At 38.1% G+C, this 15772-nt stretch overlaps 1 protein-coding gene across 1 annotated transcript in view; it reads right to left on the bottom strand.

Moving 5' to 3' along the window:
* AGBL1 (AGBL carboxypeptidase 1) overlaps window positions 1–15772 on the bottom strand; it is a 689944-nt gene that overhangs the window by 191829 nt on the left and 482343 nt on the right. The window contains exon 22 of the mRNA XM_040642611.1: window positions 7489–7652. Coding sequence (XP_040498545.1) covers window positions 7489–7652 — 164 coding nt within the window. The remainder of the gene's footprint in view (window positions 1–7488; window positions 7653–15772) is intronic.

Here is a 15772-nt window from a genome sequence, read left to right as displayed (position 1 = left end):
TACCTAAACGCCAAAGAAGAGATACTTTTGATGTGGTAGAAAGACGATGTTGGTGGTAATGAACAAGGAAAACCAGGACAACTATTAAGGCAGGACAATCATGGTGCGGGCCAAGGAAGACCAACCAGGCTGAGGCCTTCAGGATTAAACAGCAGAGTATGTCCATACTGTTACAGTGAACTCTCTAGGCAGGCTCAGTGGAATTCCTGTGTCAAGGGGAGAGAGATTCACACATATATTAGTTATTAGTGTGCCAAGAATATACCTTTGATTTACTGTACACACACACAAAAAAAGGTTTTTTTTGCTTTTTTTTTTTTTAAGGAATGATCTAGCAAAAACGTAAGATGAGTCAACACAGAGAAAAAATAACGGGGACATGATTGTATGGAATGGAAAGAAATGAGCAATGTAAGTAATTAAACAAAATTGAATTTTAAAATGATTTGAAGATGACTATAAGGCAGTCTAAGTGTCACAGACACTTCTTATATGGGAAAAGAGAAGTAGAAAAATAATATCTCTGTTTCAAACAAATGGGAAGCAAGTAGTTTTATAGGCAATTTGTATATGTTCAAGGATAAATCCTAGGAAATGTAAAGCGTTCCACTTGATAGAACAATATACACCAAGCCCAGATTTTACTCCCTCACAAATACAGGCACAAACCTCCTCAATTCACAGTAAATAACATCAGTATCTATGATAAAATATTTCAGATTTTCAAGGATGGATGAATATTAGAGAATCTACTAACATAATTTAAGACTTTATTAATTCACAGTAATAATCATTTTTCTAGATACCAAAAAAATTGATAAAATTCATCATCCAATCCTGATTTTTTAAACTAATAAGCCAAAAAATAATTTATAAAGAAGACATCAGACATTAATATCGAAACAACAGATGGGGTGCCTGAGTGGCTCAGTCAGTTAAGCATCTGGCTTCAGCTCAGGTCATGATCTCAGGGTCCTGGGATCGAGCCCCACATCGGGCTCCCTGCTCATCAAGGAGTCAGCTTCTCCCTCTCCCTCTTCCCCTCCCCCACCTCATGCTCTCTCTCACTTTCTCCTTCTCTCTCAAGTAAATTAAAAAAAAAAAAGAGCAGACATTTTACTTAATGTTCAAATGCTTAGAGTCATTCTCATTTTGAAGTTGGGGTCACAGCAAGGATCTCCATAGAATCACCATTCTTGAATAACGTTCTCGAAATTCTAGCCAAGATAATAAATAAGAACAAAATTGAGTAAAGCTATGGGGCGCCTGGGTGGCTCAGTCGGTTAAGCATCTTTCTGCTTTCAGCCCAGGTCATGATCCCAGGGGCCAGAGAATCTAGTCCCGCATCAGGCTACCTGCTCAGTGGAGAGCCTGCTTCTCCCTCTCTCTCTGTCACTCCTCCTGCTTGTACTCTCTCTTTGTCAAATAAATAAATAAAATCTTTAAAAAAACCCAAAAAACTGAGTAAAGCTAATTACCAAAATTTATAAATGACACAACAACCTCTCTAGAAAAACAGAAAAATCCATGGAAACACTTTTAGGTATAACTACAGAGTTCAACGAAATTATAAATAAATATATAAATAATCAGAATGTTCCTATATCATGATGACAGCCACTTAGAAAAATATGGGGAAAGACTCTTTTAAGAGCCACAAGAAAATTTAATAAGATTAAAAGCTTATGATGATATACCTAGGAATTGCATGAAAGGGTCCAAAAGGAACTCCTACCATACTTTCTTTGTGAACAGTGAAGAAGATCTAAATAAGTGGAACAAAATATCAGATTTTGAAAAAGCAATATGGGCAAACAGTCAATAGACCAAAAAAATCTATAATTTTGATGCAGTTTGAGTTAAAATCCCAGTGGTTTCATTTTTGGCAGTTAACAACTCATTATAGGGCTCATCAGTGAAAAAAACAAGGAAGGGAAAATAGCAAGGCACATTTTTAAAACAAATCTTAATGAGGTGGTGCTTGTAACATTATATATTTAAGTTGCACAGCTACAATATTAAAAACCGAAGAGAATATAACATCAAAAAATACACCTAGATACATGCACATGTAAATACTGTAAATAAACTGACATTACTAATCAATGATGAAGGATGGACTATTTAGTAATTACTAGGGCAAACGGTGATCGATTTATAAATACAAAATTATTTAATAGTAAAAACTGGAAAAGAAATTATAATATGTAAATAGACTCATTATAAAAGCATCTACTCAGTATAATAACATCAACTGACACACTTTTACAATGAATGATTATTTGGATAATTATTTAAATTACGAATTATCTGTTATTCGACTGAAGTAGGTAGGTTATCAAAGCTAAAAGAGACAAAGAAAAAAACTGATACATCCGAAGTCAATAAGCTACATAAAAAAACGTGAAAGATAAATGGGAATTTGCAACATCCATATCAAAGAGGTGTGGAACATCTTTAACATAGAAATTTAAATTAGATTTAAATATAAATTTAAGAAAGGAAAAAAAAACATGGTGCTGAAAGGAATAAAGAACAAAAGCCATGCCCAAGAAATGTATTATAAAAAGAAATGATATGGAAGCATTTTATCTATATCAGAAAAGATAACACTATAAATTAAAAACACACCCCATTTTCACATAAAAATGGCAAAGACTGTAATGCAAAAGCAATGGGGGTGTCTAGAAGACACGAGGAGAAAATCTAGCTGACCTTGGGTTTGGCAATGACTCTTTAGATACAACACCAAAGGCATGATCCGTGAAAGGAATAACTAATGAGTTCAATGTCATTAAAATTAAAGACTTCTGCTCTGGGAAAGATACTGTGAAGAAAAGGAGAAGACAAGCCACAGACTGGGAGAAAATATTTGCAAAAGACACATCTGAGAAACAACGGTTAGCCGGAATATACAAAAAGCTCTTAAAATTCAACAATAAGAAAACAATCTGATTAAAAAATGGGCCAATGACCTTAAAGACACCTCACGAAAGAAGACAGACATAGATGTGGTAAATAAGCATATGAAAAAAATGTTCCCCATGATATGTCATCAGGAAAATGCAAATTAAAACAATGAGATGTCATTAGACACCTGTAAGAATGGCCAAAATCCGGAACACTGACAAAGCCAAATGTTGCTGAGGATGTCGAGCAGTGTGAACTCTCATTCATTGCTGCTGGGAGTGCAAAATCGTGCAGCCCCTTTGGAGGACAGGTTGGTGGTTTCTTACAAAATGAAACATGGTCTTACCATACGATCCAGCAATCACACTCTTTGGTGTTTACCCAAAGGAGCTGAAAACTTCTGTCCACACAAAACCTGTACACGGATGTTTATAGCAGCTTTATTCATAATTGCTAAAACTTAGAGGCAGCCAAGATGTCCTTCAGTGGCTGAATGGATAAATAAACACTGTGAATCATCCAGACAATGGGATATTTTTCAGTGTGAAAAAGAAATGAGCTATCAAGTCATGAAAAGACATGGAGGAAACATAAGTGCATCTTTCTAAGAGAAAGCAGCCAATCTGAAAAGGCTGCATACCGTATGGCTCCAATTATATGACTTTCTGGAAAAGGTAAAACTATGGACACAGTAGAAAGATCAGGGGCTGCCCGGGGTTAGTGGGGAGGGAGGGATGAATAGGCAGAGTACAGAGGATTTTTAGGGCATTGAAACTACTCTATATGAAACTATAATGGTAGATATGTGTCATTATACAGTTGTCCAAACCCACAGAATATACAACAGGAAGGGTGAACCTTAAGGTAAACTATGGACTTTGGATGATAATGATGTGTCAGTGTCAGTACACCAATTGCCACCAATGCACCACTCCGGTGGCGGGATGCTGACAATAGGAGAGGCTGTGTATGTCTGGGGCAGGGTATAGACGGGACATCTGTACTTTCCTCCAATTTCACTGTGAAGCTAAAACTGCTCTTAGAAATAAAGTCTATTTTTAAAAAAAGATAAAACAGTGTTTATTAAGTTACAGAAAAGGGAACTTTCATACCTTGTCGTTAAAGGTATTGCACATTTGTTTATTCATAGATGAAACAAAATAATCTCATTTCACCAAAATGTTGACAATCGTTCTCTATTAAAGGCATGGTGATTAAAGATATGGGGATATGGCGTTTTTGTGTGTGCTTTCCAAAAGATAAGTTAATATCATTTAAATTTAATATATCAATTTCACATAATTCAAAATACCGTATGATTCAGAAAGGCAAAACTATTTTTCAATAAAAATCAAGTATCTTTTAATTATTAAAATATAATTATGTTTTCTGAAGTCTAGGACACATTTTTATTTTTTCAGTCTTGCCTCATCAACCTAAAGAGAGGACCGAATGAACTTGTCCTGACGCTCAAGGGGAGCCCAGGTTCATGCCCCAGGGACTACAGTTGGGGAGAATAAACCGGATTCTGAGCCATCGGCCAGGCACAGCTCAGAAATTCTCAGCTCTCTGTTATTAATGGAGGGGCAAGCGGAGATAGGGGAGCTCCGCTGAGAGGAGCAGGAGGCGAGGGAGGGATACAAATGGAAAGGAGCAGGGGCTGACTCGGCAAAACTGTGAAATGACTTTGCAAAAGACCTGTCACAACCACTAAACGAGGCCTCGGGAAGAAACAGCTTAGCATTCCTGCAGCGCGTGTGCTATTATTTCCGGGGATAAAATTGAGAAAAAGGAGGAAGGAAGAGGAGAGGAAGGAAGATCAAGAGCCGCCCTCAGGAGTCTGCAGACATTTCCTAAATGAGCAACTGGGAAGAAGGGAACTGGAAAAGACAAACCAAAACAAAGAGCGCCTGTACTGTACTTCGTTTTAAGCTTCAGTCACTGGGCAAACATCCACCATCTCTGCTCTTTCTCTGCTCATGAAAAATGGTGAAGTTGCTCCGTGGATGTTGACTACACTCTAATTGTTTTTATGGTAAATGAGGCGTGAAACCTATTGTCAAAAAACACGTCGTTCGCGGTACACAGCCATACTTTATCTTCCCGGCACATCACTCCCCAGGGGTGCACACTTTCTATGGGGCCAAAGAGATTCAAAATACCATGTCCTCACATTTCCTTAAAGACAGAGCTTTAGGTAAAAACCTGCTCTTTTCCTTCCCTGGTATTTCCTTCTATTTAACTAAAAAAGAATCTTCCTGGAGTCTATAACCCTGCTATATAGAGCACCCCCAGGGAAAAGCCAGGTGGGGAGGAGGGGGCAGAACTTTCCTCTTGAGAGTGTATGGAGAGTAGTGTTGACAAACATTAATTACAGCCTTTGTATTAGGAAGAACTCTGTTGCTAACTAAATCCCTAGGAGTTGCTCTGTTCCGCTGATGATATATGTCATGATTGAGCCCTATTCATCAGAAACTAATCAAAGGGTACTCAAACAGCCTGTTGCTGATTGCAAACCAATAGACTTTATTGTATTAAGTTCCCCTCTGCCATCCTTTAATGAATATACACTTATTGGCTGGACTAGTTTCTGGGTCAAGATAGTTTCAAGGTGATTTTCCTCTCAGTCAGGCAGTTTCCGGGTCCTTTGTGGCAGGAACCACATTCTTTTTAGTCAACTACCTCAATGAATAGAAAAGAGGATCAAGATACAAATGTTTGGGTGAAAAAGGCAAATTCCATCCTGCCGTCCATGCCCAAACTCCATGCCTCTTAAATTGAGTTCAAATCTATTTAAAACACACACATGAATCACATCCCATGTGTAGATATCCTGCCTTTAAGAAGCTGCACCAGCCTAAGAAGGGTCAGAGGTCATGGAGGATTTCAAGCTTCGGTATGCAGGGACTAGTTGCAACTGAAAAATTAACAGTCAGGAGTGTGGGGTGGCATGGAGGAGCGGGTAATACCATCTTCTTATGATGACCCACATAGCAGCCATGGTATTTGGAGCTCGACACCAAATTCTTTAGACTTGAATTACAAGAGGCACTTCTTTGATAGATTTCTTCTTGTTCCAGTTTACAGGCAACTAATCCTCACCGCATTGGATCAAACAGACGGGAGCAATCAATTCAGGGAAAGCAAGCAATGCCAGGTCTGCTCAATCTTCCCTCAATGAGCAGCAGAGGGTGGGGGGAAGAGGAAAGAAAGAAAGAAAATGCAGGCATGCCTGCACCCAACATTGCTCAGCAAAGAAAAAGATGAAAAGACAAGTTGAAATATATACCCCGGCAGGTGGAAGCGCTTGCCGTCAGAGGGAAGAGGCTGAAACACCACAGTGATACCAAACGCGCCACGCCCGGGGGTGCTGAGTGGTACTGAAGGGAGCAGGGGCGGACAGCCGCCGTGATGATGTCAAAACAAAAGAAGTCAGGGGCAGCATCTCTAGGGAGGAAAGAGGTCTGGATTTACTTAGGTCTCCGTGGTCTATGATCTATAGTACAGTGTGATGAGCAAGTTAATTACTGCGTTTAGGTAATTAAGTCACAGAGAAACCAGTGCCTTCCAAAGCAAAATTAATTTATGCTGCTAGATCTTTCTAGGCTTGACTGGCCATTTGGTGAGAAGTCACACTGGAACCGCAGCCTAATGGTGGCAGGAGGAAAATTAATGAAAATAAGCTAGAAATAAAATGGCCCCAGTATGAATGGCTTTCTCTCTGCCTTTGGAGCTGAAGGGCATGAGATACTTCCTGGTTTACCAGCAGGCACTTCCTCCCCGAGCAGCTCAACGCCCTGTCCATTCCCTGGCTCAAAGTATGGCCAAGAGTCTTCTTTGACTCTTCTGACTTTCCTTGGTCCTCTCTTCTCTCACATGGCCATTATAGCTTTCTTTCTTGCCCCCTGAATCTGTTTTGGTCAAGTCTAAAATATCTGCATCAAAAGGGCTCATGTGGATAATGGTTCTCCCTCTCCTGACTCATTCCTGATCCTCACACTTCTCGGAGATCTATCATTTCCCTGCGGTGGCTGTGAGTCAGGGTCTCCGGGCAAGAGTATTAATCATCTTCAGGTGGTTCTTCTCAAGATCTGAGAAGGAACAGTGCTATTTCAGAATGGGGAGAGTAAAATAGTTGTTTCCNNCTTTCCCTAAGTTCCTAGATGTTGGCAATGAGATTGCCTTTTTTTGCTGAGTAATGGCTCCAGAATGATGCCTGTATACATATAAACACATTACTGGCAAGCGTAAGCATAGGTCGGTGTGCGCGTGTGTTGCTAAGCTGCATCTTCTCTACCATAAGCAAACTTTATTAATAATGCATGTTCATAATTACATGTAGCTTTGTATATTCATTTATGCGTACATGGAGGCAGCACCCTCCCTGTGTCCATCAAGAAGTGAGAATGCCCTGGTCTGGCTCCGGTAGAGCACTATTGCCCTTACCTTCAGCTGGCGGTCCCTCTGTATTTTCTCCTTGTCAACGACCTGTAGAACCACTTGACTTTCATTTCTGAGATGCGCTCCGATCGGAACACCAAGGCCCAGATTTCCCTCACACCCCCGTGAGCATCTTACCGCTGGAGGTGGTGGTCCAGAGCCTCTTCATCAACATTCAGGAGAGTTGCTGCCCGGGTCAGGAGCTGATGACTGCAGCTTACAGACTTGAGTTCCAAGATGAGGAGACTCAAGCAGAACACGGCTCCCATCTCCTCCAGCTCACTGGTGCCAAACTGTAGACCCTGCCAGGTAAATAAAACCATCAGCAGAGACTACATAATGGGAATGGAGTGAAGATAATTTGAGACCAAGAAAGGACTCCTGGACACAAGCCTATCACAGAAATTGAGAATTAATAGCATTTAGCAGTCACTGTCTAATGTGCTTTGTTGGGTGCTTTCTGGATTGGTGGTTCTCAGTCTGCATTATGTGTCATTGAGGGTTTCCCAGAAGGACCTCCCCCCAAGACAATAATGAGCTGGCAGGGGTCCTGAAGAGCAGAGAGGTCCATGAGGTTCCAGGAGTCACTTCTCCCACTTCAGTCAAAACAGCAGTTCTTCCATCTATATTTTTTAAAAAGGTTCCACTATTGAAACAGAAGATTGTAAACAATTGTACTAAGAGATGCCCTTTCTCTTCCATAAATTTGTCAACCAGTGGACAAGAATGAGGGAGAGCCTTCATATACAACTACCAAAACTAAGAACAACATCACCAGCATTTGTTATTTCATCTATACTGAGATAGCACATGAGAGCAAAGCCATGATATTTACTCGGTACGACTATCTATGAAGTAATGTATAATAAGAGTTAACAATTTTATTGAGCATTTACTAGGTGCCAGATACTGTTCTGAGCCCTTTCCCATGCATTTAACTCAATGAATACCTACCAAAATCCTATGAGATAGGTGTCGCTATTTCATCCATTACATAGAGAAGGAGATTTAGACCCTTGGAGTTGATAGTTTACCCACGAGCTCACAGTGATAGAGACTAGTCAAGTGAATTGTGATTGACTCTTCAACAAAGGGCTATACAAAGACTAGGGAGGGCTCCCTTACATGATGAAGTACAAAGTGCCTGTTTTTTAAAATTAGATAGGAACTGGGTTTGAATTCTACTTTACCGTTTTCTGATTGTGTGATCTTGGACTTAATGAACTCTATTAGCCCCGATTTCCTCATCTGAAAAATGAGATCATAATTCTTTCCACACACTTAGTCATGTAGTGATGGTCCAGAGTCCACACAATGCTGGTCAATATCAGCTCAATTTCTCCTTCCTTATTCCCAGGAAATATGTTTAATATGACAGAATTCAATGTGGTCCTCAGTCCTTTATGTTTATAAATACATTTCATTTCAATGAAAAAGTATCAATAGTTGAATATTATTTTTAAGTAGCTTTTCAGATCCAAATAGCAGTGATACAGAGAACGGAGCTGTGATAGTAAAAATTCAAAAAGACTGGTCATAAGCTTCACAAGGGAAAACAAAATTCCAAACTGGGAAATCATCAGCCTCACAAAAGAATTTCTAGGTAAAAGGATAATGGAAAGTAGAAAGTCTATTTCAGCTGTTCGAAAATTTGATTTGCTGCATGTTTGGACACCTGTTTTCCGAAAGAAAGGAGACATTGCTTCAGAGTTAAGGGAAGTCTGTTTCTCTGTAAACAACAGCAGTGGGAGGGGAAGACAGATGTTTAACAAGTTATTTTTCTTAAGTCAATAGAAAAGATCACTGTTTAAAGACGGAGAAAAATCTCAGTCTCTTTCCATGAGCTAAAGTTCTAAGGTCTGATTCTTCCCCTGCACCCTGTTTTCCTGGCTGCTTTTCTTCATTCTAGAATGGCCAGCTGGGTGGGGAGTTATGAAGCGAAGGCCATGCCCTCCTCCTCAATCAGCCACCTTGCTGGTGGCAACAAAGAGTAAACAAGGAGACTATGAGCCAAATCTGGCCCCTCAAGGCAGGCAGGATGCCTGATACATGTGTGTAATGCCAGCATCTAGCAGAGCAAAAACAGGTCAAAAGAAGGACAAGTCCTTGAGGGAAACAAATCTCATTGCATGAGCCATATTGATAGGTCCGGGGCAACACCATCACATAAGTGAATTTCTACAAACAATGGCCAAAATGATAGCATTTTTATAAGACAAAAATATTTCCATATCCTAAATATTGGTCCATTTATTTCAGGCGATGGTTGGTATCATAAAAAAGACTTGTCAAGAAGACCTCGATTAAAGGCACTTGAACCACTTTATGGGCTGTGGGATCTTAAGCAAATAATTTATTCCATTTTGCTCTCCACTAAGAATCTCTCTTTACTATTCTACTCTTTTTATTCTCACACGCAAGATATTTATTTATATGGATAGTCTCCTCTCACCACCCAGTCTGGAAATGAAATCCTCAAAGGCAAGGACTGAGCAGTATTTGTTTTACATCCCTGGCACAGAGCCAATAGCCCCTTACAGAGCTTATCCTCAAAATATGAGGAATGGATAAGCAATGGCCCCCCATGGATGGATATGGAGACACATGAACGTATTGTCTCTTGGATACACGTTGTAGTTGTCAACTGGAACTTTGCTTCTTTGAGTAGGAAGTATATGAACACCTTTAACTATTCCGCCACTGTCAAATGTCATGAAGACTGAAATACTTTATTTTTGCTTCAGGAGATGAATTCACATCTCTGGATATGGTCCAGAAAACAGGTAGATAAAATTTAGAAACCTGATATCTCCTTGGGTCAGTTATCATGGGTTTACAGTAACAAGTTTATAAATAAAGCTGGCTTTGAGCTAGTTTAAAAGTGAGTCTTATTAAAATAGAGACCCAACTCTCCTCTCCTCCCAGCTTATATGTGTTAATTAGGATTTCCCCCCCATAGCTAGTAACAGAAAGACTGACAATAGTGGCTTAAACACAAATGGAGGTTTATTTTTCATAATAAGTTGGGGGGGATAGAAAGTTCATGGCATTATTTTAGTGTCCTAAGAAAATCAGGACTACCGTATCTGTCATTCTCTTGGTTTTCTCATGATTGCAAGGTGGCTGCTGTAGCTCCAGCCAGCACATCATGCAAAGAAGGAGAAAGAGAAAATGGGGAAAGGAGGCAAGCATACTCTTGCTTATATTTTATTGGCTAGAGCTGTGTAATAGAACCAGCTCCAGCTTTACGATGGTCTGGTAACTGAATATTTTAGCTTGTTCAACCACTTTAAAAGAGACAGGAAAAAGACAGCAGTGTTAGAAATGAGTGTTAGGTGAGCCAGACAGTTGATTCACATGTACATTTGACTCCGAAACTGGCTACTACCCTCATCACACAATTTTTAAATATCATAGATATGGGAAGAATATTTGTGTTAATATAGAAAATTACACACCAGTAAGGTAAACATAGGGTCCACAAAAAATGTTTAGAAAGTATAGGTACTGATAATTGGTGAGCAAAAGGAGAAAAGCAGTGAATAATCAAGCGTGGAAAAATATTCTACTTTATTATTTAAATACAAATGCCTCTTACACTCAGCAAATGGATAGAAATATATTCAAATTTATGATACATAGTGCTGACTCTTATGATAAAAGCTGGCACGTATCAAAATGCAATGACATTTGACATAGTAATATCACTTCTGAAAACTTTTTCCTGAGGGACTGATTCAAAATAAAAGTGAAGCTGTATGCGTAAAATATGTACTATGTCAAAGTTATACATAATCATTGAAATGTGAAGGAAATAAAACACTAAATATCTAGTAAGGAAGAAATGACTGAGGAAATTATAATGGAATAAATTTGATGAGTTATAATAAAGTCATTAAAACGATTATTATAACAGCCGTTCAACAATATGGAAAACGCTTATGATTTAATGATAGGTGGGGAAAAAAGCGAAACACAAAGCATGTAATGATGTGATTTCTGGTGACGATTTGGCAATAAAGGCAGAAGTGGCCACCCCCAATACCACATACACACTTTCAGACATTATTGCTGTGATTTGCCAATAAAACAGAGAAATTTGGAGGACAGATGTTATAAAGAGAACATCCGCATACCAGAAACTTTTTAAAAAGCTGCAACATGCTAATACATGAGGAGAATTCCCTTCCGCAGTACATTCCTGAAGCACATTTAGATTTATTTTTACTTCTTTTATGTGTAATTTATTGACCCTACAGATTGGTGTCTCCCATCAGTTTTAGAAAAATGTAAGCCACCATCTCTCTGAGTGTTGCCTTTCCCCCATCCCCCATCAAGGAGAGCAAAGATAAGCCTAACACTCCTATTAAACTTATTTATTTTTATTCTGTTCTCCATATCTCTTACCTTTACTTTCATATTTTTTTATTTCTATCACTGTAATAAATTCTGAGTCTCTTTTCATATCAATGTTCCATTTTAATAATTTGCTCTCCAGCTTTACTGAATCTGCTTTTTGACTCATTCATCTCAAAAACTGTCTTTGGAACACTATAAATATAGTTATTTTATATTCTACTCCTGATTATTCCTGTATAGACAGTCTTTGCGGGCATCCATCATTTGTCTGACTTCCTGTTTAAGGTCAATACTGTGGGCTTTCCTGCTCAAATACTTGGTGATCTTTTGAGAGTCTTAATTCACAGTTTTCTGAACTTGAAGAAAGTCTCTGTGATTAGCTTCAAGTCTCTTTGCTCCAGAGAGAACTTGTGTTTTGTTCCCCTAGGAACTTGGGGACTACCCATCAGGGACCACTACAGGCTGAAGCCTCGGCTTGAAGCCTTTAGGGCCATAGCGTACATTTTAATCTTGACCCCAGACCTGCTTAAGGGAGGATCTGTGTTTAGAAATTATAAATGAGGGCTTTTCCTTTTTTGTCTGCTGTACCCAAAGCCATGGCTAAGAGAGTCAAGCATCCTCACATTCTCCCTTCACACACGGTGAAGTCACTAATTCAGTGACAAGTCATCATCTTTGGAGGTCCTGCCTTTATGTGGTGATCTTCAACTGGTCCTCAAATTTGCATGGGCCTCTGTCTCCATACCTAAGCCCAAGTTATAAGTGGACAGGAATTAGTATCCTAGAGATCCAAGGATCTACAACAACTTCTGGCAAAGCCCACCTCTTTCTATAAAATTGGGCGTCATTGAACTCCCTCTAAAGAATACATAGAGGGAAAATGTTACATCTATGCACAAATAACGCAGTTAAAAGGATGGCACTCTGAAACACCAAACAAACGTCTTTTTTATGAAAAAGGTTTACTGCCAGAAATGAGGAAAATCTGAGACATTTCTTGTTTATATTCTCATAAAGGATCAAAAGTAGATTGCATTGGTAAAAATACAGTGAAAGATATGACAAGAGCTCAAAAGTAATGATACTATTGAGATGGAAGATATAATTTCTAAATTAAAACCCAAATGAAAAGAGTTAACAGACTGTTCGATGCAGAAAATAAAATTCATTATGTAGCAGACGACCTCAAGAAATTTCCCAATATCTCAAAGAAAATAATAGATTAAAATAATGACAAATATATATATATATATATTAACATATACTAAGAGAGTAGTATATTTAATAGGTAATATTTAAATTAAATATTTACTAAGAGAGTAGATCTTAAATGTTCTCCTCCAAGAAAAAAAATTTGTAACTATGTGTGGTGATGATAATATTATAATATATATGTATATGAATGATATCTATATATGATATATATATGAATTATATATTTATATATATTTATATATCATATATATATGAAATATATATATAAAGAAAAAGTGATCTACTCCCCTTTTGAATTTCAGACTCAGATAATCACCACGGAAGCCAAGAAAAAGAAAAAAGAGAGGAAAGAGGATGAGGAAAAGAAAGGGAGAACTATTTTGTATTTAAAAAATAATGGCGTGCTTGGGTGGCTCAGTGGGTTAAGCATCTGTCTTCGGCTCACGTTGGGATCCTGGGCTCCTGGTACTGAGTCCCACATCAGCCTCCTTGCTCAGCAAGGAGTCTGCTTCTCTCTCTCCCTCGGCCCTTCCCCCAACTCATGCCCTCACACCCTCTAATACGTAAATAAAATCTTTAAAAAAAATTAGAGTCTACATACCAACATATTCACCAAATATAAGAGATATAATAAAAAGAAACCCCAAAAAAGCATTGGGTACCCTATAAATAATCAAAATCAAATAACCTGAAATTTATTCACACTCTTAAATATCAAAGACAATGAAGCAACATGTACAGAATTGAGAAGAAAAAGTTGTGCCTCAAGAATGTTGTTTATGTGTGACGGCCTCAAGGAGATAAACCCAAAGAAGAGACAGCATTAAATGCAAACCACATGTAGATAAAGTGTCATAGTGTCTTTTAAAATATTATTTACAATATCCAACACATGGAAACAATCTAAGTGTCCGTGAATGGATGAATGGATAAAGAAGATGTGTGTGTGTGTGTGTGCGTGTGTGTGTGTGTGTGTGTGTGTGTGTGTGTGTGTTGGAATATTACTCGGCTATAAAAAGAAAGAAATCCTGCCATTGGTGACAACATGGATGGACCTTAAGGGCATCACGATAAGCAAAATAAGTCAGACAGAAAGAGATAAATACCGTATTTTCTCATGTTTATGTGGAATCTAAAAAAACAAAAACAAAAACAAAACAAACAAAAAAGATGAACTCACAGATAACAGAGAACAGATTGATGGTTGTTAGAGGCAGAAGAGTAGGGGCTGGGAAAAAGGTACAGACTTCTAGTTATAAAATAAGTCAGTCATGTAATGTACAGCATGGTGACTACGGTTAATATACTGTATCACTTATTTGAAAGTTACTGAGAGGAGATCTTAAAAGTTCCCCTCACGAGAAAAAAAAAAATGTAACTGTGTGTGGTGATGGGTGCTACCAAGACTTATTGTGATCATTTCACAATATATATATATATATATATATTGAATCACTGTGTTGTACACCTGAAACTAATATAAGGCTATCTGCTGATTATATCTACATATACCTACATAAATCTACATATAATACATATATCCACATATAGAGATAACCCAATTAAACAAAATGTGGTTTGTGTTCAGAAATAGGAATATATAAAAATAATTATGCAGCACGATCTAGAGAGTATTTTTCTAAGAATGGCAGGGGGATGACATCATTAGGGAATCTACTAGCATAAATGTTAGTACATAAAGAGATCAAAAGGCAGAATAGTAAAAACCAAGAATTTCTGGACGGATGCATCCATTTCCGATACAAGTCTTAGTATATGAGCCCGCCAGAACTGTTTCTAGACCTGAGGGGGCAGCATGGCGGGGTGGGTGTCAACACAGGTCCTAAGGCCCCGATTGCTGGTATCCCAATTCCAGTGCTGCCACTTGCTAACTGTATGGTCTTGGGGAAGTCATTTGACCTATTAGTGTCTCGATTTTCCCATCTGTGTTATGGGAAAAATAATAATAATACCTATCTCATGGAGCTGCTGAGATAATTCAGTGAGTTTGCATATATAAAAATTTACATCGGCACTTGGCCCACTGCAGATTGTACAAGTACTTATTATTACCACTAACAATAGCAAATGCTTAGATAAACCAATATTCCGAGCCATACTTGACATACACAGTCCTTATTAAAACTATGACCAAAACTATGGCCTGTTCCCACTACTGTTATTTATCATTTTTTGACAGGTTCCAAACAATTCAATAAGATAAGAAAAATGAGTCATACATATTAGAAAGGAAGGAATCACATTATCATTATTTGAAGACTGATTATGTACTAAAACAAACCAAAGGAATCAACTGAAACAGAAAATCTATTAGATATAAGGCAAGAATTGAGTAAGTAGACAGGTTACAAATTAAATATCCAAAAATCAATTTTCTTTCTATAAACCAGCAAAATAAATTATTAAGTATAATAAAAATCCCATTCACAATAGCAACACAACTATAAAATGTCTAGGAATAGAATTAATAATAAATACCCCAAGGGTTGTATGATAAATCCCAGGACCTCACCAAGAGATAACAAGGAAAATTTAAACGAATAAAGCAGTGTGCTGAATTCTGGGAAAGCAATACCACGCAGTATCAATTCTCCTCATACTAGTCTATAAAAGCATAAGAAATCAAAACACCAATGGGGATTTTCAGACTTGGTAAATTAATTCCATTTTAGAAGAATACACGGCAAAAGTACCCAAGAATAATTTTGGAATGAAGAGTAAGAAAAGAAATGACAATGGGAAGATCTTATATGCTTACAATAATTCAATGCTACGGTATTAATGCAAGAAATGGCAAGACACGGCAGATGGAGAGAAGAATAAGGAG

This window comes from Ursus maritimus, unplaced genomic scaffold (assembly GCF_017311325.1).
Source record: "Ursus maritimus isolate PB19 unplaced genomic scaffold, ASM1731132v1 scaffold_27, whole genome shotgun sequence".
Lineage (NCBI taxonomy): Eukaryota > Metazoa > Chordata > Mammalia > Carnivora > Ursidae > Ursus > Ursus maritimus.
This window is presented reverse-complemented; position numbering and strand designations above follow the sequence as displayed.